Raw genomic sequence first — 22,097 nt, 5'->3', positions numbered from 1 at the left:
TATATATATATATATATATATTTTTTTTCTTTTTATCATTACATATTCATTTATTATTTGATCATCTTCCAAAATAAAATAAAATAAAAAAAGAAAAAAGAAAAAAAGTTAGAAACCAAAGATGTAAACGTTACCAAAGGAGGGTTAGATAAACAAAGATCTTCCCCCATTATCAAGTAATTCTCATCCAGTTGAGAGTTTTAAAAAAATTCTTTGATTATCAAAGTTCAACAAATTAATGAGAATTTAAAGTCATCATATGGTTATTATTGCTGAACAACAGAACAATCTTGATATACATATATATACATAATAGAAGCAGAAACAAAAATAAAAACAAAAACGCTTGCTATATCGATGCTTCTTTTTTTTTTTTCTTGGAAAGATACTGAGGCTTCATTGACGAATATAGATAAAACTTAAGCAAGTTGCATGATTTGGCATTGAAGTGTACTTGTTGGTCCATGTTCTACAAAAGATGGGAAAAGGCCGCCATGGGTTGGATTGAACAGAGTTGAATATTTTGGTTAGAAAGAGGGTTTGGTTTGGCCCAAAAATCCAGTGGACTAAGAATTCATTCTAGGCCTGGCACTTTGACCCAAGAAAATAGTCCAAATGGAAGTTCCAGATATTAAAATTGATAGGAAAAGAACCAACAGTGTCAATTTTGGGAAATACAAAAGCAGACGACCAATAAACAGAACAAATCAGGTTTGCATGTTTAGAAGTATAAGAAAATATGAGAATTTTTCATCTATTTTTCAACTTTTACTTTGTTGGTGCAAGAGGGATTGATGAAAAATATAAGGGGTGGAATTTATCCCTTGTTTGTGGAATATTTGTATTGAAAACTATGTCCCACAAATACATATTACTAACATGATTAATATTAATAAATTACCCACTCTAAAAAATTATCATGAAAACTTAACGTAATATTAGAATCAAGAAATATTCATAAATCCACCATAACAAGATGGACTAAGCTCAAATGGAAGATGGACTAATTAATTTACTCAACCAGATAGCAAGTGTGTAGCTAAAATGAAAACAATATACATAAAAAAAAAAAAGGGGGTTTAAGTCTCAGTATATGCATGATTAGTTCAATGAAAAATATGGCAATAAAAGAAGGAGGGTGAGTTAAATATTACATAAAAATAGAAATCAATCAAATTTTTATAAGAAGACACTTTTAATATGTACATTATTAATAAATCCGCTATACCAAGAATAATTCTGATTAAAAAGGGATATTCTTGTATTTCACTAAGCTCAGTGGAAGATGGACTAATTAATTTTCTCAATCAAAAAGCAAGTGGGTAGCTAAAATGAAAACAAAGAAATAAAAATAAAATAAAATTATATGTTGTCTCACTGTGTATACATGATAAGTTCAATGAAACATACGGCATAAAAATAGAAATCAATTCAAATTCTCGTAAGTAGACGCATTGAATATATACATAATTATGAATAATATGATAAACACAATCATGAAAGTAACAGTCAAGACCATAGAAACTAATAATCAAAGAGATAATAAATACGTAAGTGACACATGTGTTATATTTCAATAATTGTATTTACTACTTTTATTAAATAGTTCTTTTTTTTTTCTTTTCTTTTTTTTTTTTTTTGGGTCAGTATTCTTTGAATTTTGTTACTTTTGGGATAAGGTAAGGTTTATTAAGTTACTAGCCACAGATTTGAGCACTGGTGGACAATTAATTAACAATGCTTGAAAGCAACGCTTTCCCTCTTTTGAAGCTATTAGATTTAGTAAAAATACGGGGTATCTTAGATATATTCAATTTATAAGCGGACTAAAACAGATTGGCAATCCCCGTACTGAAAATAAATACATAGCTTGCAGAAGAGCAAAAATATATTCCAACTCCACAATGGCTACTCAGAGCGTTTGCCCCCAGTCTTCCAGGTCTCATTCCCTTCCATACTCTTTCTATAAACAAAGAAATACTAATTTTTGTGGTATTATTGTTGTTGTTTCTTTTTAAATTTTTATGTTATTGTAGTTGTTTCTTCAAGTCTTCAGCTAATTTTAAAAGGAGATTTCCAGGGAAACTTTCAAATAAAAATCCATTACTCATCCCTGTAACAGAACCAAAAAAGCCCTGCGAGGTGCATGTTGAACAAAGAAATAGTTTTTTCGTTTTTTTGGCGTTCAACAAAGAACAGTTTCAGTCTAGTGTTTGACGAGACAAAACTCAGAGAATAACAAACCCATTATCTTATGGATAAACTATTCCATGTGAATACAGAATTAAGGATACTCATTTTTTTGATATTGAAGAGGATGGGATACCTTAGTCCAATGATAAACGCTGGGCAACATCAAAAAAAAAATTTGCAATTTTTTTTTTTAAATAAGTTCTTTTTGAAATATATATAAATTATAGATATTAAAAAAATTAGTAAATCATACATGTAAAAAATGCATAATGTGTGTTTTCAAAAAAATACACCCAACATGTTTTAATACTTAATCATAAATGTTCAATATTATGTTATATGATCTAGCGGTAGAAGCTATTATCTTATTAGGTAATAACCTTAGTTCTAATCCTTTATTATTTTATTAGGTAATAACCTTAGCTAATCCTTCCTCCCTGATATTAAAAATAAAAATGTTGTATATTATGTTATTTGAATATACATTTTTCTTTGGTAGACAGGGATGAACCTATTTAAATGTATTTGTTCGTATTGTGAAACCTCTCTTTTTCTTTTTTCTTTTTTTTTTTGGTTGGATGAAATTGTTAAATCTATTTTATTGTACAATTAAGTCAATTCAGTTGAATATTATATAACATGCCAAAAAAAAAAAAAAAGTAGAATATCATATCTAATTAATTTTATTTTATGACAAATGATTATTGAATATATTTTGTTATGTAATTAGTTTTTCATTTGTTTACAAATTTAATTACATTAACAAACCTCTATATACGAATTAGTAGAAATTTAATATATACTGCTGGTAGTATGAAAAATGTTTTATAATTATTGTAGTTGTTATTTCCAAGTATTGGTCATTTCATGTAATTGCACATATATATACAGTTAAGTGTACTTAATTAATATTAGTCTATTAGATTAAATATGAATGACTTATTCATATAAATTTTATAGTTTAATTTTATATATAAAAACTGAAGTTCAATTAAATATGCACAAAAACATAAAGTAATATATTTAACGACGATGCTATTTTCAAATATATAAAGTATTACTACATACAAAAACAAAGAGCAATGCAACTTATCCATTTTAGTTGGATTATGCACAGAATACAATACAATATTAAAATATATAATGTCCAGTCCGGTCTGGTCGAATCCAATCAGTCCAGAATGATAATCCACTCCTGTCTTGCACACCAAACCGGCCTGGCTTTTTTATTTTATTGCAAATCCACACAACAACCATCTTAAATCTTATTCCTGCCCCCAAAAACAGATAATTTCACGGTGAGTGTAACTCAACATAAAAGGAGTGGAAAAAAGGAAAAAAAAAAAATACCAAGTATTTATACTTTTCCTTTTCTTCTATTTTCCTACTTGTTTATAAAACCAATATATAATTCTCCCAATGAAAAACTTATAACAATGATTTTGACTGAAGAAAATTGATAAGGAATAGAATACTAATAATCCAGCTTGAGCAGCTCTGTGACAGTAGCAGAGAAATATGGAAGCAGCAAGGCATTTTGCAAGTGTGGAGAAGGGTGGACCTGTGTCATCACTAGAACAGAGGGCCCCGATGCAGGCAAGACCTTCTTCAAATGTGGTGGAAATTGCTGTTGTATTATGTATGTTAATTCACATTCACATTCTCTATCTTTCATTGATTTTTTTTTTTTTTTTCTATTTTTCTTTTTGGGTGAAAGTATAAGAGGAAACTTTGTTCTAGCTTTTTGTTACTATACATGCATCATAATGGATAAAAGATCAGAAATTGACTACCAAGTTCCAAAAGTAATAGAAATAACCTACAATCAAGCATTATTAACATACACACAATCACTCAAAAAACTGAAAAATCTTAATCTCAAAAGTACACCATCTACATTCATTTCCTGAAAAAAAGATACTATTTTCATATTTTGAGATCAATCACTCTGTTGGCTGTTCTAAGCCCTTAAGAAAAGGGAAAGATTTTGCCTGAAAGTAGGAATTCTAGTCTAGAGTTTAATTTCATTGAAGAAATGGTTTATACATAGAAAGAAAGCATAATTCAAATGCAACAGAGTACCCAAAAAAACAAAAAAAAAAAAAAAAAAAAAAACAAATAGATACTGAGAAAACTATAAAAAAAAAATGCCTATTTGATTTGACAGAGAAGCAGATGGGACAGTTACAAAGGCTGAAGACCTAGACAACCTACCAGAGGAGCTAAAAAATACTGGTCCAGCAGATGCATACTGCAAATGTGGTGAAGGTTGGAGTTGTGTCGTCTCCAGGATTGAAGATCCTACCCCTGCGGCTAAACCATTCTATGAATGCGCCGGAAGTTGCAGTTGTGTTACTGAATAATCCTAAGGGACGAGAAGAAAATAAAACTGGTTTGGATTCGTATGCCCAAGTACCTGTTCTATGAGAATATGCGGCTTGTTTGTGTTTAAACCAAGATTGGGGCTTTTGTGTCATAAATAAGTTTGCCATAGCAGCTAAGTTAATTTGCATACTGAACCTACATGCTCTCTAAGAATCTTAGTTTGTTTGTGTCTTAAACCAAAGATTAGGGTATTGTGTCATGAAAGAGTTTGCCATGGCGTCTCAGTCAATTTGATCCAGAATAAAAGAACTATGCTCAGTATAGATTTCTTCCATCCAGACTAAATTCCTCACTGTGTTCAAGACCGCAAATTCACAATACTTTTTGGTAATTTTTTGTTATATGCCTAAAATTGGGAAATAAATCTTAAAATGGTAATTCTTATATTTTTGTAACTATTGTCTAAAATTGGGAATAAATCTTAAATGGTTGTTATTCTTATATCTTTGTAGCCATTAGTGTGTGCCAACATTGAGAATTTTGCATAAAAAATAAAAAATAATAATAATAATAATTAATCCCCAAAAAAAAAAAAATTATTACCAAAGGTGAAAAGAATTTTCCATTTCACTGATGAGTCTCGGAGGAAGAGATGAAGAGCCAGATATCGTCAACAATAGTCCGACTAGCGTTGGGTCTATCTTCAGGTCTCACATACAATCTGGCTTCTTTCTCCGAATACTCCCTCAGACCTTGTCTGTGATTTTTATCCCATAACGCTTCCCCGAAGCTCCTGTGTGCGTAGTAGGCGTCGGCCTCCACCACGTCATCATCGTTCACGGTCGGGTCGGGTTCGGTAGTTTCCTCGGGGCACCGAACGACCCGTATCGGTAGCCTCTCGTAGTGGCCTCTGCTGGTGGCTTCAAGCTCGTCAAGGCGAGCGAGGCCACGAGCGGAGACCGAGTAGAGCTCGCCTTTGACTCGGTGGCCGTTGCCTGGGAAATTGACGATGTAGGCAAGACCGTAAGGTCCAATGACGAGTGGGTATGGGATGTGGGTGAGGCATGAGCCGAGGTAGACGGCATCGTTTCGATCGATTAGCTCTTGGAGTAGGTAGTTGTTTTGTAGACCGCGTTTAAGGGTGCCGTACGAAAAGATTAGGCTGCGTTTGGAACCGTCGTTCTCGTTCTTGGAATTGTTGTCAGCCATGGCGATACCGTGGAAGAAATGTAAAGAAATGTAGGAAGGCAAGCAGTCCACGACAACTAGGAAGTGGAGTGGTCACCAATCAATACTTTAAAAGCACACCCAAAAAAAAAATAATAATAATAATAATCAAACAGTGGTTTCATTCAAAACAATAAAAAAAATAATCAAAGAGTGGTCAACGAAAGCGAGTGGAAAGGTAGGCTTGAACGAAAAGTTCTTGGGTTTACGATGAACGGCCCATGTATGACCAATGGGCCCACGTTGGAATGTCGTAGTTGGTTATTAACGGATGAATCCGTTATAATGTATATCATCCCGTTAAAAAATAATGTTTTTTGATAATGCTATTATATGTTTGTTAAAAAAAAAAAAAACACTATAATTTTTGACATTTTAGTAGACGAATATGGTAGTTCAGTTGGTACATCTATATTTTTATACTGAATTCGAGTCTATAGGGGGGCAAAGGGCGTTTGGGGATAGATAAAAAAAAAACAACTTTTGACATTTTAGTGAAATATATATTATCTGTTATATTTTTTTTAATTACTGTTAATATATGCTTTTAGGTTTCATAATTTTCTATTTTTATTTATGAAAAGAAATAAATATATGTATTAGATTTGTTTTTCATTCCTTTTTTTTGTTCTGTTTAATTTTTATAATTGTGAAGTTGTTTAATAGATGCATTAAATATGTTTTGTTATAAGATTTAATTTTTCCTATCAATTTTTTTCATAAACGGTTACAAGTTAATTTTATGAATATATTTGGATTTTGATATTTCATGGGTCAAAGGATTTTTAATGGTATTGTGTTTTTCCATTTACATGCCAAAATTTTGTAAAGTTAAGAGTTTTTTAATTCTCCGATTTCATATTACAAATTTTAAGATTGAAAATGCCATTGTCAAATTTTTGTAGTGGACCACACTGTCAGGATCCGTCCAAAATTCTTCATCGGAACCTTAGACAAGCCCTGATTCCAGGAAAACCCTACCGGACCCTCCAATAGAAAATCCGGCAGAACCTCCCATAAGGGTTGAACTTACCACAAATTTCCTGCACTGAAAACGCACTTCTAAATTCATCCCCTTATTCCTCCCACAATACTACAATATGATTCCACAAATTTCAGCACTTCAAAATAAATAACAGTAAATTAGTGCGTAATTAATAACTAAATGTCCAATACAGTATACAGATCAGTATACAAATAAATGTGGAATTAATACGATGACAGATAAAGAAGTAATATAAGATGAAGAGGAAAAAGGGAATAAATGCTTCTTGGACTTTCGGCAATGAACTGGGACGTCGGGCTCGTCCCGGACGATCAACGTCTCCCAACCTGGACCTAGGGGAACGAAATTTAAAAACGTGAGATGCTAATCATTTCAGTGAGTGACCCTAACTACTGTACAATTATAACAGTAATAATAATTATAGTACACTTGATTAATTAAGAATAAATAAATAAATAAATAGTAATTAATTGAAGATAATATATCTCTCAAAACTCACACCATTCACTCCGTTGAAAATATTTCCCTTTTAAAACATTTTCGCAAAACCCGTTATTTCTATTTTCCGAAAACCAAGGAATCAATTAGTCAACTAAATATCCAATAAAATATAATAAATCGAGCATCCAAAGTTTCTAATGAATAAATTGAAATAAAAAAAAATAACTTATAACAGTTACTAATAATTAATCCATGTCATAATAATTAATACCGAAATATTAATAAAATTCACATTAAAACAATTCATGAAATAATTGTTTAATTAAAATGAATTAATTTCTTGAAGAATTAAGTAAAGGAAAAATTAAATCAAATTAAAACCTCAATTTAAGATAAATGGTAAAAACATAGTAAGATCTTTTCAAAATCACCAAATCAATATAAATAGAAAAATTAAGATGAAATGCACTGTTAAAACACTAATATAAATAAGAAATAAAAAACATAATAAAATTCCATAAAATTTGTATTAAGTTTTCCAATTGAAATAATTAATAAAAACAACATTAAATGCAACATATACAATGTACCATACGACATACAAATCTGTAAAACGTGGGGTACACCCACATCACGACCCTCAATATATGAACGGTATCGTGGGAATAATAATAAATAAACTGTCGGGACGTACCCAACCTCACGGTCCGTGGCAATAATAAACCGTTGGATGATACCAACCTCACGGCACCGTGGTAATAATACTAAAACCGTCGAATGAACTCGACTTCACAGACCGTGGTAATAATAGATAACCGTTGGATGAAACCAACCTCACGGCACCATGGTAAACTCAGCACGCTGTAATATAATACTGAACCAAACTCTGGTACTATATGGTACATCGATTAAAATAACCGATACAGTATCCTACTGTATCATAATCATAATTTAATTGTTAAGTTCAACCGCTTATTCAAATATTTCAAAATCTCAAAATATCATTTCATACGAAAACCAGAAATACCACAGTGAAATATATTCACCATAAACCAATTTTAAGCACCTAAAATTATAAAATATTAGATCGTGCTTAAAATTATATGATTTTCAATCTGGTTTCTCAAACCAAATAGTTTCCAAAATGATTTAAAATCTCAATTTAAATACCAAAATATTTAACTACTCCAAGTTCACTTATGAACCCATTAGAATATAAAACCATTTAATACATTGTCAAACCTTACGTAAAATGATAACTCATATTTAATAAGGCAAATATTTTTATATGCATAATCCAAACATTCAATCAAATGGTATATAAGCCAAATTATTCGAACACATATATATTATGTTATACCCCAAAACAATTTTTAAAACTAATAACCATAGCAATAATTACAATAAATCAAACCACAATTTCTTTAAATTTCCAAATATATTCTTTTGGCACCAAAACATATATTAAAAACATTATAAGTTAGCAATACAATTTATATGGGAATTCTCTTAATATCAGATGCATAAAACATATTTATCAAATATTCAATTATGAAATATTTCAACAATAAAATTTAATAATTAATAATTTCAATTCAATTTCATAAAATTCTTTGAATCAAAATATTTTTTTATATATACATATTTTGATTCACTCAATTGGGCATCAAATTTTCACAAATAAAACCACTAAATATTTGGCACATAAAATATCAATTTCAAATATTCAGTTCACATAAAATATTCACAAATTTAATTCTCGAAATTAATTTGAAGGTGGGTCACTCACCTGGAGCATGCCATTAAATCAAGATCCTCCATGGGATCAATTCCACCACGCATCCGTGCTCCGAATCGAAGCTTGAGTGACGAGGATCACGAATCCTGTCTTACTTCCCGGAGATCGGACCGGTGGTGGCCGAAATCTCACCGGAACGCTCTTGGCCTTTAGAGCCTCGATTCTCCCAAACCGTCACGAATTAGAGGAAAAAGAACATCGGATTTGGATTCAGGAGATCGGAATTAGTGGAGAGGGACCGGCGGTGCAACTGGGTACTCGCCGGAACTGGATTTTCCGGCGAGCTGCCATGGTCACCGGCAACCGTCGTCGGCGACGGGGCGTCCGGTGGCCGATGGCTGAGATTTTTGGAGGTTTTGTAGATCAAAGGGAGAGGGTTCCAACGGGACCGGCGGTAAGGCAAACAGAGGCCGGACGGCGAAGAGATCTGGGTTTGAAGATTTTCGGTCCCTCGCCGGAAAATACTCCGATCCCGGCGCGTTGGAGGTCCGGTGGCCGTGAAATTTGATGGGCTGGCCAGAAATGAGGAGGTGGTGAGGGGTGGCTGGCGCGTGTGGCCTGAAAATGGCCGGAAATGGGTCAAACGGCGGTGGCCGGTGGTGGAGGGGAAAAATCGCCGTCGTCGAAAAACGCTCCAATCCGGGCGTGTCACCGGTCAGTTGGCCGTGAAATTTCGGGGGTTGGCCGGGAATGGAGAGGCGCTCCTGTCTGGCCGGCACGTGTGGCAAGATTCGGCCGAAAAATGGCTAGATGGCGATGGCCGGTCGTTTCTCTCTCTAGCTCTCTCTCTCCTCTCTCCCTTTCTCTCTCCTCCCCCGCCGTTTTGCCAAAATAAAACCCACCATGGGTGATACTGTTCACCCACGTGGACCTCTCAGAAGTCGACACGTGGCATCACTGTTCACTCAAGCCAGATATATTAAAATATTATGGTATTCGGAAAACTTCACACGTCCATAACTTTTTAACCGTACGTCCAAATTAGGCGTGCCGCTAGTCTGTGGACTCGTATCGACGAGCACTTTACAACCATACAAAAGTCAAAACAAAATTCTACAACCATAAAAGTCAACTCCCAGCACTTTTTGGACAGTTTGAATCTCAACTTGTTTTGCCCATAACTTTTAAACCGTAGCTCCTTTTTCGACGTGCTACTAGTTTACGAACTCGTGCCAACGTGTACTTCGTAACGGTACCTCAGTCAACCTAGAATTCCATCCGAGTCAAAAAGTCAACTTTAACCCCTTGGGTCAACGGTCAACGGTCAAAATCAACGGTCAACGGTCAACTTCGGTCAAAGTTGGAAAATTTTCGTTGTACTTTGAGACGGGATGTTACAACACTGTAATAAAGTTTGTGTTGCTGCTCACCATTTAATATTAAATTGATAAATAATGTTATTTGTCATTACTAGTAAATGACCATTAATTAGATATATATGCTAAATATTCTAATTAAAATTTACCACATAAAATAATATTTATTATCAATAATAACAAATAAAAGAGCTTTAAAATTATTATTATTTTTAATCGATAAAAGTGGATTTTGTCATCGTTTATGATTTGATAATGTTATTTTTTAGCATGTATTATTTTATAGTAAATACTAAAATTTGACATATAATATTTATTTTCGGCAAGTTTATGTCAATGTCAAATTTTAAAATGCCAATAACAAATCATATTTGATATTGAAATTTTTTATATGAATACTATATGAATCTGTTCCGATACAATTCATTGTCAAAGTCTTAATTGGAAAACTGAAATAAAAATAATTAATTTATGACTGATTTGAATTATATTCCCACATCATAAAATCAAAATATTATATATATATATATATATATGCCAAAAAAAAAAAAAACACTTATAGCTGTGGAAATGACGTGTAGGGGCCCTCCTCAATGCAGATCACTTTTTCAGAAGAAATATCAGAGTAAGCTTGGCCAGGGAAAGTGTTTACGCATGGAAATCAATAGCAATATCCACGTTGACGGTATACTTATATGGCGGAAACAGCCTGATTTGCCCGCAATTCATGGGATATAATTTTGTCCATTAAATTTTGCCCCCACACCTTTACTTTTGTCAAAAGAAATAAAATAAATTAAAATACTTGGTTAGTATGGTAATTTTGTCTAAAACATTTTTTGTGATTCACCTTTCCATGTATTTTTTCCACCCTCCCACCTAATTCCCCCCAACTTCACGGATGACTTTTGATTCACAATTTACTTTTTTTTTTCCACTCTCGATTCTTCTTTCCTACCTGTTCCATCACTCTTCGTATACAGTTGCCATGAAAACAAACTTAATTGGGTTGAAGAAATACCTTTTTTTATTTGTTCAGTTCTTTATTTATTTATTTTCTTTTTTTGATGAATTTGTTCAGTTCTTTATTTCTTTATCACAATATGCAAAATAACAAAAGAACAAAAGGAAAGATTGATTGAAAAATATGTTATTTATATATATGTATTTTGTATAAATGAGATGTAAATTGTGTATCAATAAAAAACAGACAAGAAAGTACATACTTGATGTGCCCTTATAAAGAGTTTTACAGCTTGTTATTACTTAGTGACAATTACTAATTTATATGGTAAGTTTTAATTTAATATTTAATTATATTATTTTTTATTTTAAAATTTTACAAGTAAACTTTTTAATGGTAATCATATAAATTATCATTAAATATTTAAGTTTTATTAAATACATCAATGGTGGTAAATAATATTTATCTCTTATAAATTATTCATCTTTTAGAAAACACCCACATGTGTTTAACAAATACCAAAATGATTTTAAACTTAAAAGTTTGGATTGTGTTATTGTTATAAGCAAGTTTCAAATTGATTTTGATTCTATTATGTTAAAATATCTCTACTATTTATTATTAATCTTAATTCTATTATGTTAAAATATCTCTACTGTTTATTTTAATCTTACTGATATGGATTTTAGATTCCACAAAAATGGATCATTAATTTTATGACCATAATTTTTGAAAAAATAAAATATATATATATATATATATATATATCACGGTCAAAGCTTGGCGCTAACAACCTATAGCAGTAGTTTTGGCTATTACGAAGCACTTATCAAAGCTTTTACCCTCTAAAACTGTGAAGATCTACATGTGAGTACAATAATATTTACTTTTTTTCATAAATATTTTAAAAAAGATCTTATGTTGGTATTTATGTAAAAACTATGTATAAATTGTTTGACATGAAATATTAATATCATATTCAATTAGCATAATAATATCGATAAAAAAAATATTTAAAAATTTGTCCCCACAGTCTAAAAATATTTCTAGCTCATAGGCCTACCTATGACAGAAAGTTCTTCGTATTCGTAGGCATGGCGTGTAATTGTGAAGTAAGAAAGCTATTCATATGTGTATTTGTGATATTTATGAACGTCGCTACAAAATAAACACGTTTAAAAAAATAAAACTGCGATTCTGAGGTTAATACGTCAATAAAAATTTAATAAATATACGACGTACTATATAGATTGTGCGCCGCCTATTCTCTCTTCTTCTTTTTTTTTAGTTTTTTTTAATTAATCTAATTTTAATTCAACAACAAATAATCTATAAAAATATTAGAGCAACATAACTGAGGTTTTTTTTTTTTTTTTTAGTTATATGTGTAACACGCGACGCACCAGTAAGATTGTGCGTCACCTGTTCTCTTTTCACATTTTTTTTTAGATCTTTTAATCAATCTAATTTTATTTTAATAATAACAATCAATAAAAATATTAATGCACTAAAACTGAGATTTATTTATTTATTTTATATATATATAGTTAACAGGTGATGCACCAATAAGATTGTGCATCGCCTGTTCTCTCTTCATTTTTTTTTTAAAATCTTTTAATCAATTTAATTTTATTCTAATAATAACAATCAATAAAAATATTAGTGCACCAAAACTGAGATTTTTTTTTTATATATATATATAGTTAAAAGGTGACGCACCAATAAGATTGTGCGTTGCTTATTCTCTCTTCACTATTTTTTTTTTTGATTTTTTAATAAAATCAAAATATGACCATAACAAAAATTGAACCCAGCACCTCCTACACTCTCAAGAAATCACCACACCACCAAGTCAAATGACTTGTATGTACTAATGCAACAAAAATTGGTTAATATAGTGTTAGGCGACGAATTATTTAAAGAATGCGTCACCAAATAAATGAACAGGCGATGCATTCTTCAAAAAATGTGTCGCCTCTTTTTTTTTTTTTTTCAATTTTTTCGTTTAAACATTTAAAAATAAATAAAATCAAAATAGAGCCATAACAAAAATTGAACCCAGGACCCCCTACACTCTCAAGAAATCACCACACCACCAGGCCAGATGACTTGTATATACCAATACAACAAAAACTGGTTAATATAGTGTTAGGCGACGCATTATTTAAAAAATGCGTCACCAAATAGATGAACAGGCTACGCATGTTCTTTTTTTTCTTCATTTTTTTTGTTTAAACATTTAAAAATAAATAAAATCAAAATACAACCACAACAAGAATTGAACCCAAGACCTCCTACACTCTTAATAAATCACCACACCACCAGATCAAATGACTTGTATATACTAATACAACAAAAACTGGTTAATATAGTGTTAGGCGACGCATTATTTAAAAAATACGTCGCCAAATAGATGAACAGGCATTCTTCAACAAATGCATCGCCTATTCTTTTTTTCTTCATTTGTTTTTTTGTTTAAACATTTAAAAATAAATAAAATCAAAATAGGGCCATAACAAGAATTGAACCCAGAACCTCCTACACTCTCAAGAAATCACCACACCACTAGACTAAATGACATATATGTACTGATACAGCAAAAACTAGTTAATATAGTGTTAGGCGACGCAAGGCGACGCATTCTTCAACAAATGCGTTGCCTATTCTTTTTTTTTTTCAAATTTTTTGTTTAAACATTTAAAAATAAATAAAATCAAAATAGGGCACAATAATTGAACCCAGACCTCCTACACTCTCAAAAAATCACCACACCACCAGGCCAAATAACTTATATGTACTGATACAGCAAAAACTGGTTAATATAGTGTTAGGCGACGTATTATTTAAACGTCTCCAAAAATTGAACCCAGGATCTCCTACACTTTCAGGAAATTACCATACCACTAGGCCAAATGACATATATGTACTGATACATCAAAAACTAGTTAATATAGTATTAGGCGACTCATTATGTTAAGAATGCATCGCCAAATAGATGAGATGGTTTCTTTAACAAATGCATCGCCTATTCTTTTTTTTTTTTTTCAATTTTTTTGTTTAAACATTTAAAAATAAATAAAATCAAAATAGGGCCATAATAAGAATTGAACCCAAGACTATCTATACTCTTAAGAAATCACCACACCACCAGACCAAATGACTTATATGTATTGATACAGTAAAAACTGGTTAATATAGTGTTGGGTGATGCATTATGTGAAGAATGCATCGCCAAATAGATGAACAGGCAACGCATTCTTCAACAAATACGTCACCTGTTCTTTTTTTTTTTCAATTTTTTTGTTTAAATATTTTTAAAAAAATAAAATCAAAATAAAACCATAACAAGAATTGAACCCATGACCTCCTACACTATCAAGAAATCACCACACCACCAGGCCAAATGACTTGTATGTACTAATACAACAAAACTAGCTAATATAGGGTTAGGCGACACATTATTTTAACAATGCGTCGCCAAATAGATGAAGAAGCGATGCATTCTGCGACAAATGCGTTACTTTTTTTTTTAAAATTTTTTTTTGTTTAAACATTTAAAAAAAAAAATCAAAATAGGGTCATAACATCAACTGAACCTAGGACCTCTTATATTCTCAAGAAATCACCACACCATCAGGCCAAATCACTTGGATGTAATAATACAACAAGAACTAGCTAGTGTAGTTTAGGCGAAGCAGTCTTTTAAGAAAGAGTCGCTAAATATACTAAAAGGCGACTCATTTGTAAACAACTGCGTCGCCGTTTCACCCAACCAATTTTTAACTTTTTTTTTCAATTTGAAAGTTATTTTTAGTAATTTTTTAGTTTTGCAAATATGCTTTTTTTTGTTTTTTTTTTTAATTTGTAGATGACCAATCAACAAAACTAAATAAAGATTAAAAAAAGAAAATGGAATAGGCGACGTGTTTTAATTGAATTGCGTCGCCTATTTCTTCAATTATTTTTTATTTTTTATTTTAAAAAAAAGCAATTTAATAGGCTTTCAATTTTTAAAAGTAAGTAAACTATCAATGACCACAACCATATGAAAGTTAAGCTCATTTAACATACTTATCTAGATAAATTGGTCAATAAATGCTTGTTGAATTAGAATTCTATATTCGGTATCTAATCTCAAATTAGGTCTTGAGATATTTTGTGCCTCGTCTATACACATATATGTATAACTGAGAAGAGCATTAACAAAACTATTTTATATTTTTAGATCAATAGAATTTATGTTCATTGGATTGCTATATGAATATATTTGTAGATGAACAATTAAAAAATTATTTAAAGATTATAAAGAAAATATAAAAAATGAAACAGGCGATGCTTTTCGACCATAATACGTCGCTTGATCCCAAAATTCAAGAACAAGCGACCATTCTTGAAGAGAATACGTCGCCTGTTCTCTCAATTAAAAAAAACAAAAATTTTGAAATACATGCAAATTTTATAAAGAATAAAGGTGTACTTGAAAAACAGAAAACTAAATAGCAATTTTCGATATTTTTAGTTTTTATTTGTAGTTGAAAAATAAAAAATTAATCAAAGAAAAAAAATGCAATTGGGAGAAAAGGCGTGTTCTTGCCATTCTTTGAAAATTTTTGGCGCGTTTTAAAATTTTTCCGCGCTCCTTTCAATCCATTTTTTCTTTTTTAAAACTACATCAAGTACACTACCTAATCAATATTAGATTTGGAAGCAATCTAAGAGAGACTTGAAGAGTGAGATATTTCAGGTTTCATTTTTCATTTGCCTACGTTGTTGTCAACCGAGAAGCTGGATTTCTCTGTGTCGCCCTCGTGATTTTTTGGTTTTCTTCTTTCTTTGTCTCCATCGTTTAGGTGAGTTTCTTTTTTCTTGACATGAGGTGGGTTATTTTTTTTTTTTTTTTTGTCATTTTAACTGCAGCTTAGGTTCATTGGGTTTTATTAATCTTGCTTTTGTAGAAATTATGTTTGTGATATTGCTTGACATTATTTTGCTAAGTTCAACAAGTATTTTATGTTGAAGATCAACTTGATTCAAGATGGTCTATTGTTTTAACTTCACCACAACATCGTACTTTTGTTGAAGAAGATGTTCTTGAAGATACAAAGATGGCTCACAATCCATTTGTCATTTAGTTGCCAAGTATCGATAAAAATGATAATGAGGATGAATGTGAAAGTGACTATGTTTGTAATGACTGTGAGGGGAGAAATGTGGCTCATCAAATCTTAAGAACAATGGTAATATTCTGTAAATTTTCATTTACTAAATTATAAATTTAATAATGATTAATATTTTATTTATTTTACATAAGTTCTAATAGCTTTTTTAATGTTTCCATATGCAGTATGAGGATGTAATATCGTCAACAAGAGGATGTCAACTTCCCTCTCAATGAATATGCATTCATGGAAGTTTAATTAATATTAAAATTAATATTAAATTTGTTATGAAAAATACAATAGCTTACAAATTATGTAAAAATATGTCAATGAGATGATATTTAATTTATTTGATAATTAATTTGTTATGACAAAATATTTATTTAAAATTTTTGTATTCTATTTATTTTGGATGAAGCTAGTTTTCGTTTTTTTTGTATTTTAATTATTTTTATATTTTTACTATTTTAATCACTTTTCACAAAATTTAAAAAAATTAAAAAAAAAAGAAGGGGTGACACATTAACAAATAATGCGTCGCTAAAAGTGTCGATGCGTCATTAAATAGGCGACTCTATTAATGCGTCGCTAAATAGGTGATTCTACTAATGCGTCGCTAAATAGTCAACTCTATTAATGCGTCGTTAAATAGGCGACTCTACTAATGCGTCGCTAAATAGGCGACTCTATCAATGCGTCGCTAAAAGTCAATATGCATCGCTAAAAACTCAAAGATAGGCGACTCTCATACTGCATCGTTTGTTGTCTTATAGATTTAGCGACAGGATGTTAGGCGACACCGTGCGATACGTCGTTATTTATTTTGTGCTACGTATTTATTGTGTCATTGATCAACGCGATTCTAGTAGTGCAACAATCTTCCAGATCACACTCCTCCACTATAACTTTTTATCTGAACAAAGTAATAATGATATTATTTTTTGCTGTCGATTGTTTTTAGCTATTATTGTGATTCTTAATGAGTCTTCAGCTAAATTAAAGGAGATTTTCAGGGAAACTTTCAGTATGAAGTTCGGCTTGGTTATTTCTCTCCACTTAATTTAAAGATTTTTTGGCGGTACCATGTCTGCAACCCCAGGTTGTTTGATACATGCATTCAGCTCCATGCAATTTGTGAGTTTTTCCTTTAAGCTCGACTGCTTTTCTTTGTAATCTGATCTGTTTTATAATGATCAATAAGAGCAAGAGTTTCATGGCTGAGCTCTCGAGGATGTTGGCATAGTTTCGCCAAACCTTGTTAAAATCCTGGTGTTTTTTTTTTTTTTTTTTTAATCTTTCGTATGTCTATTATGTGTGATCTTGCTTGATCAAATCGCAACACAATTCTAGAATATATTGAATATATGTCAAACTACCTTTGAACCTATGAAAAATGAAGTTGATCTAATGGTATATCCTCACATCCACATAATCAAAGTTTTTTACTGACCACTGTTGTTATACATCAAAAGCAAAACATATATCTGGTTAATTTTATTTTATAACATAAAAGTTGATTACATATAGTTTATTTAATACCAATACACAACTTAATTATTTTATAGTTTTGAATCAAATGTGAAAAAACATAACCATTATACTATTACAGCTAGCATAATACTTTCCATATGACATTGCACCAAATATACTACATTACGAAAATATATTACATCCAGTTTAATCCCAATCTCGCTCAATCGAAATTATCATCTTGTCCAGTTCCTACTTACGAAATGGGTCTTCACACCAACTATCTGGAATCTTATTCCAGCCTACACTTCCCGAACTTGGAGTTGGATTTTCCCCTGAAAGCATCAAATTTAAAAGTGAGAGAGTAAGGCAGCACAAAAAGAGTAAGAAAAAAAAAAAAAAAAATATATATATATATATATATAAAGTGTTTGTACTATATGTGGTTTGTTTGTTTTTTAATTTATTTCTATCTGTTTCTTTCTTATAATTGACTTTTTTTTTTTCTTCTTTTTGATAACTGACATTTTGCTTTTCAAATGATAATTAAAAATGTATATAAAATAAGGTTCCTTTCAACAATTTTATTTTTATTTTTTATTTTTTGGCCATTTCAAAGTGTTATAATAGACAATTTCATGCTTAACCACTTAATATAAAAAAGAAAAACATAAAACTAAAACATAGATGTTATCAAACTACAAAATTATGGCTTGTAGTACAAACACTAAGTTTGGTATGTCAATTCGCTAAATTATTTTACTATAAACTGTAGATTAAAGATTAGAATTGAATTCCTACAAAGCGAGGCATTAACCAAAAATACTAGAAAAAGCTAGCGTGCAATCAGAGCATGCAAGTGACTTGATCAAGAAATTTTTACCATACACAATAAAACTCAAAATTACACCATCTTTCAATTTTTGCAAAAAGGATATATACTATATTTTGGCAACGGCCTTTTCAAGTTTTGAGATCAATAATCCTACATAAGTGACCGCCGGGAACGGAGACAGCCGCCACCGGCCAGTTAAATATTCCGAAGTCCAGCAGTTAAAAAACAAATATATTTTGTCCAAAAATTATAATACTCTTAAGTTGAACTTTTGTAAAGGTAGAGAAAATAAGGAGTCTAAATTCAAAACTAAAATAAAAATCAGAAGGCTCTCTAATCTATTTTGCTCGGACTTAGGTATGGTTACGTATTTAGGATTATGATCATTTTTGAAAATGATCCGCCAATAATTAAGGATCAGAAACTTAGATACGGAAATACCTCTAAAAGAAAAAAATTAACATAGCAAATCTAAAAAAAAAAAAAAAAAAAATTAATTATAAAAGGACCTTTCAGTTTTTTTTTTTTTTTTTAATTTTATTTTTTCTAACTTATCTAGGATTATGATCATTTTTCAATATGATCAGCCAATAATTAAGGATTAGAAACTTAGATACGGAAATGCCTCTTAAAAAAAAAATTAATATAGTAAATCTAAAATAAATTTTTAATTAGAAAAGGACCTTTCGGTTTTATATATATATATATATATATATAACGAATTTAGGGGAGGCTCATTTTTCGAGTAAACAACAGCTTTTTTAAATGGTCCTGTATACCAGTAACTTAAACTTTTTTATAATTTTAGTAAACCTAAAATTTTTATTTTTGCAAATATCCTATAAAATGATTTTCCTCCAAAGAAACGAATTTCACTACGTCTCTTCACTTTCTCTTATCGAACAAGGGCACGCGACGTAACGTTTAACCACAAAAACAAATAAAAATTTCTTATCTCTGCACGTGTTTATGTACTTCACCATTTTCCACCAGACGTCCCAGCAAAGATTAAAACATTCTACCAAACAAACAAAAAACAAAAAAAGACTTGAAATTGTAGTCCACTTCTTATATTTCGTGATTTTGATTACATAGTGATATCGGATTGTGTTGCATATAAAAAAAAAAAAAAAAGGTAAATATTGATAAATAAAATAATATATATATATGTATGTATATTTAATGAAGAAGAAGGAGAACAAATTAAAAAATATTTTTACCAAATTTTGCTTCACTTTCAGTCTCATGAGTGTCGGAGGAAGCTGAGATGAAGTCGCGAAGTTCGTCGAGAAAATTCCGACCACCGTTAAGTCTGTCCTTTTTTTTCACAAACAAACTGTTCTCTCTCTCGGAATACTCGCTGACGCATTGTATCATTTTTTTGTTCCACAATGCTTCACCGAAGCTCCTGTGTGCGTAGTACGCCTCGGCCTCTACCACATCCTCATTATCCTGCTCCTTATCATCGGATTCCGTACGGTAACTAACGACTTCAATGGGTAGTCGCTCGTAGTGACCGAGTCTGGTGGCTTCGAGCTCGTCCAGGCGAGCGAGACCGGGAGCCGAGACGGAGTAGAGCTCGCCCTTGACTCGGTGGCCATTTCCGGGTAAGTTGATGAGATAGCCGATGGTGTAAGGTCCAATGACCAGTGGGTACGGATCCTGGGTCACGAAAGATCCGATGAGCACGGCGTCGTTCTGAGTGATTAGGTCCTCCATCAGGAAGTGATTCTTGAAACCCCGTTTCAGCGAGCCGTACGTGAAGATTAGGCTGTGTTTGGTTTCGTCCTTGGAATTGTCGGCCATTGAGATCGTGAAGAGAGAAAACAAAACAGTGAACTAACACAAGGAAAAACAAAGAACGTACACAACAATTCTTGTTCCAAAATAAAATGCATATCAGAGAATTAAGAAATTCGTCTTTTATACCCAAAAAAGAAAAAAGAACAAAAATAAGTAAGTCATAGGCTCTTTCTGATTGGTCAAACTATTTAAAATATTGTATTTTTTAGGAACGTTTTTATTTTTTTGGTAATGAATAATTTTTTTGGAAGGTTTTGGTCATTGGCTGTGGCATTTTGTAACGGAAGCATATATTAAACTTATTAGATAAGTAATTAATTTGTTGAAGCGTTCTTTAGCCACCAAAAAAAAACAAAGGGAAGTTATTGAGACCGTTGAAAGTATCATAATGAAAATTTTAATACATTCCAAAAAATATATACATGTAAAATTTTGTGCTGATTGGTAATAGTGTTTTTTTTTTAATCTTTTTTTTAATAGGTTGTATTTTAATTGTGTATAATTTGGCTTGCCATTTTAAATGATAGGAGTTTCTTATATGATTACAAGTTTAAAAAATATACATGATTAAAGATTAAAATAAGAAAATGTTAATTTGAAAATTTTTGGCCTAAACCCAAAATCGAATTACTAAATTTTTTTTTGGACCAAACCCAAACCCAAATAGAAAGGAAATGTTTTTCCATTTTTTTTAGCAATATGAAAATATGAAATATGAATCAGAAAGGCGACAAAAAAAATTACTAGGAATAAATTTCATAATCTAATCAGAAGCATGACCTATATATATATATATATATTATGTTCCGAATATTTTGTCCATTAATTAACCTTAAATATATATGTATATATATATATATATATATATGTGCGTGTGTGTGTGTAGCTGGCAGGCATAGGCAATCTTTGAATGTCGAAAGTTTCATTTATATATACCAGTCTTGTGCCAAAAAATGATGGGTGTAGAATCTATAATAGCAAAATTATATATGAATATATATGTATATGTATATATATATATAGAAATTCTATGGTCAGAACCGATCGGATGAAATTTTATACGGACCAGGAGCAAAGCCAATGCAAAATCCATATTTTTTAGTAAAACCAATATTTTTTTGTGTGTAACGTCTGCTTTTCTTTTGAGAGAAAAACCGACGTTTTTTTAGTAAAACTAATATTTTTTGTGTGTAACGTCTGCTTTTCTTCTGAGAGAAAAACCGACGTTTTTTTCTTGTGTAGCATCTGCTTTTTGCGCGTTCGCATGCAACTCCATCCGGACGGTACTGACTATAGAAAGACTCTCTCTCTATATATTTATATATATATATATATATATTTATATATGTATGTATATACATGTATATGTGTTAAAGGAGGCATTTTTTGCCACCAAGTTTTGGAGATTAGCATGTATATATATAAGATATCCATATGCTTTAGCCATTAAATATGGTTGGAGGTTGTGTGAACAATGAAGGAGATAAATAACAGAAAAATAAATTGAGGTTCGAAGTAGGCAAGCCGTGAAAAAGAGTAGAAAGTAATTCATTTCTGTCA

At 31.1% G+C, this 22,097-nt stretch overlaps 3 protein-coding genes across 4 annotated transcripts; 1 reads left to right on the top strand and 2 right to left on the bottom strand.

Annotated features, from left to right (window-relative positions):
* The first annotated feature begins 1,781 nt into the window (after positions 1 to 1,781).
* LOC107430595 (uncharacterized) lies at positions 1,782 to 4,850 on the top strand. The gene is made up of 3 exons (XM_016041455.4): positions 1,782 to 1,939; positions 3,689 to 3,832; positions 4,361 to 4,850. The coding sequence occupies exons 1-3, from the start codon at positions 1,905 to 1,907 to the stop codon at positions 4,554 to 4,556; spliced, it is 375 nt and encodes a 124-aa protein (XP_015896941.3). The 5' UTR covers positions 1,782 to 1,904; the 3' UTR covers positions 4,557 to 4,850.
* On the bottom strand, positions 3,204 to 5,822 carry LOC107430594 (putative gamma-glutamylcyclotransferase At3g02910). Of its 2 annotated transcripts, none has more exons than XM_016041454.4 (2): positions 5,122 to 5,819; positions 3,204 to 3,464 (listed from the first exon to the last, which is right to left on the bottom strand). In XM_016041454.4, the coding sequence occupies exon 1, from the start codon at positions 5,725 to 5,727 to the stop codon at positions 5,146 to 5,148; it is 582 nt and encodes a 193-aa protein (XP_015896940.2). In that variant the 5' UTR covers positions 5,728 to 5,819; the 3' UTR covers positions 3,204 to 3,464; positions 5,122 to 5,145. The 2 variants fall into 2 exon arrangements, with proteins under 2 accessions (XP_015896940.2, XP_048319999.1); XM_048464042.2 differs by lacking the exon at positions 3,204 to 3,464 and adding an exon at positions 3,678 to 3,820 and having other exon boundaries at positions 5,122 to 5,822.
* A 12,077-nt stretch (positions 5,823 to 17,899) lies between these two features.
* On the bottom strand, positions 17,900 to 20,702 carry LOC107430564 (putative gamma-glutamylcyclotransferase At3g02910). Its single transcript, XM_016041411.4, has 2 exons — positions 19,955 to 20,702; positions 17,900 to 18,234 (listed from the first exon to the last, which is right to left on the bottom strand). Exons 1-2 carry the CDS (start codon positions 20,538 to 20,540, stop codon positions 18,152 to 18,154), a joined length of 669 nt encoding a protein of 222 aa, XP_015896897.3. The 5' UTR covers positions 20,541 to 20,702; the 3' UTR covers positions 17,900 to 18,151.
* Positions 20,703 to 22,097: the final 1,395 nt, after the last annotated feature.

The sequence above is a fragment of the Ziziphus jujuba genome, chromosome 6 (assembly GCF_031755915.1).
Source record: "Ziziphus jujuba cultivar Dongzao chromosome 6, ASM3175591v1".
In the NCBI taxonomy this organism is placed as follows: domain Eukaryota; kingdom Viridiplantae; phylum Streptophyta; class Magnoliopsida; order Rosales; family Rhamnaceae; genus Ziziphus; species Ziziphus jujuba.
Note: the sequence above shows the minus strand (reverse complement) of the source record. Positions and strands in the feature narration are given on the sequence as shown.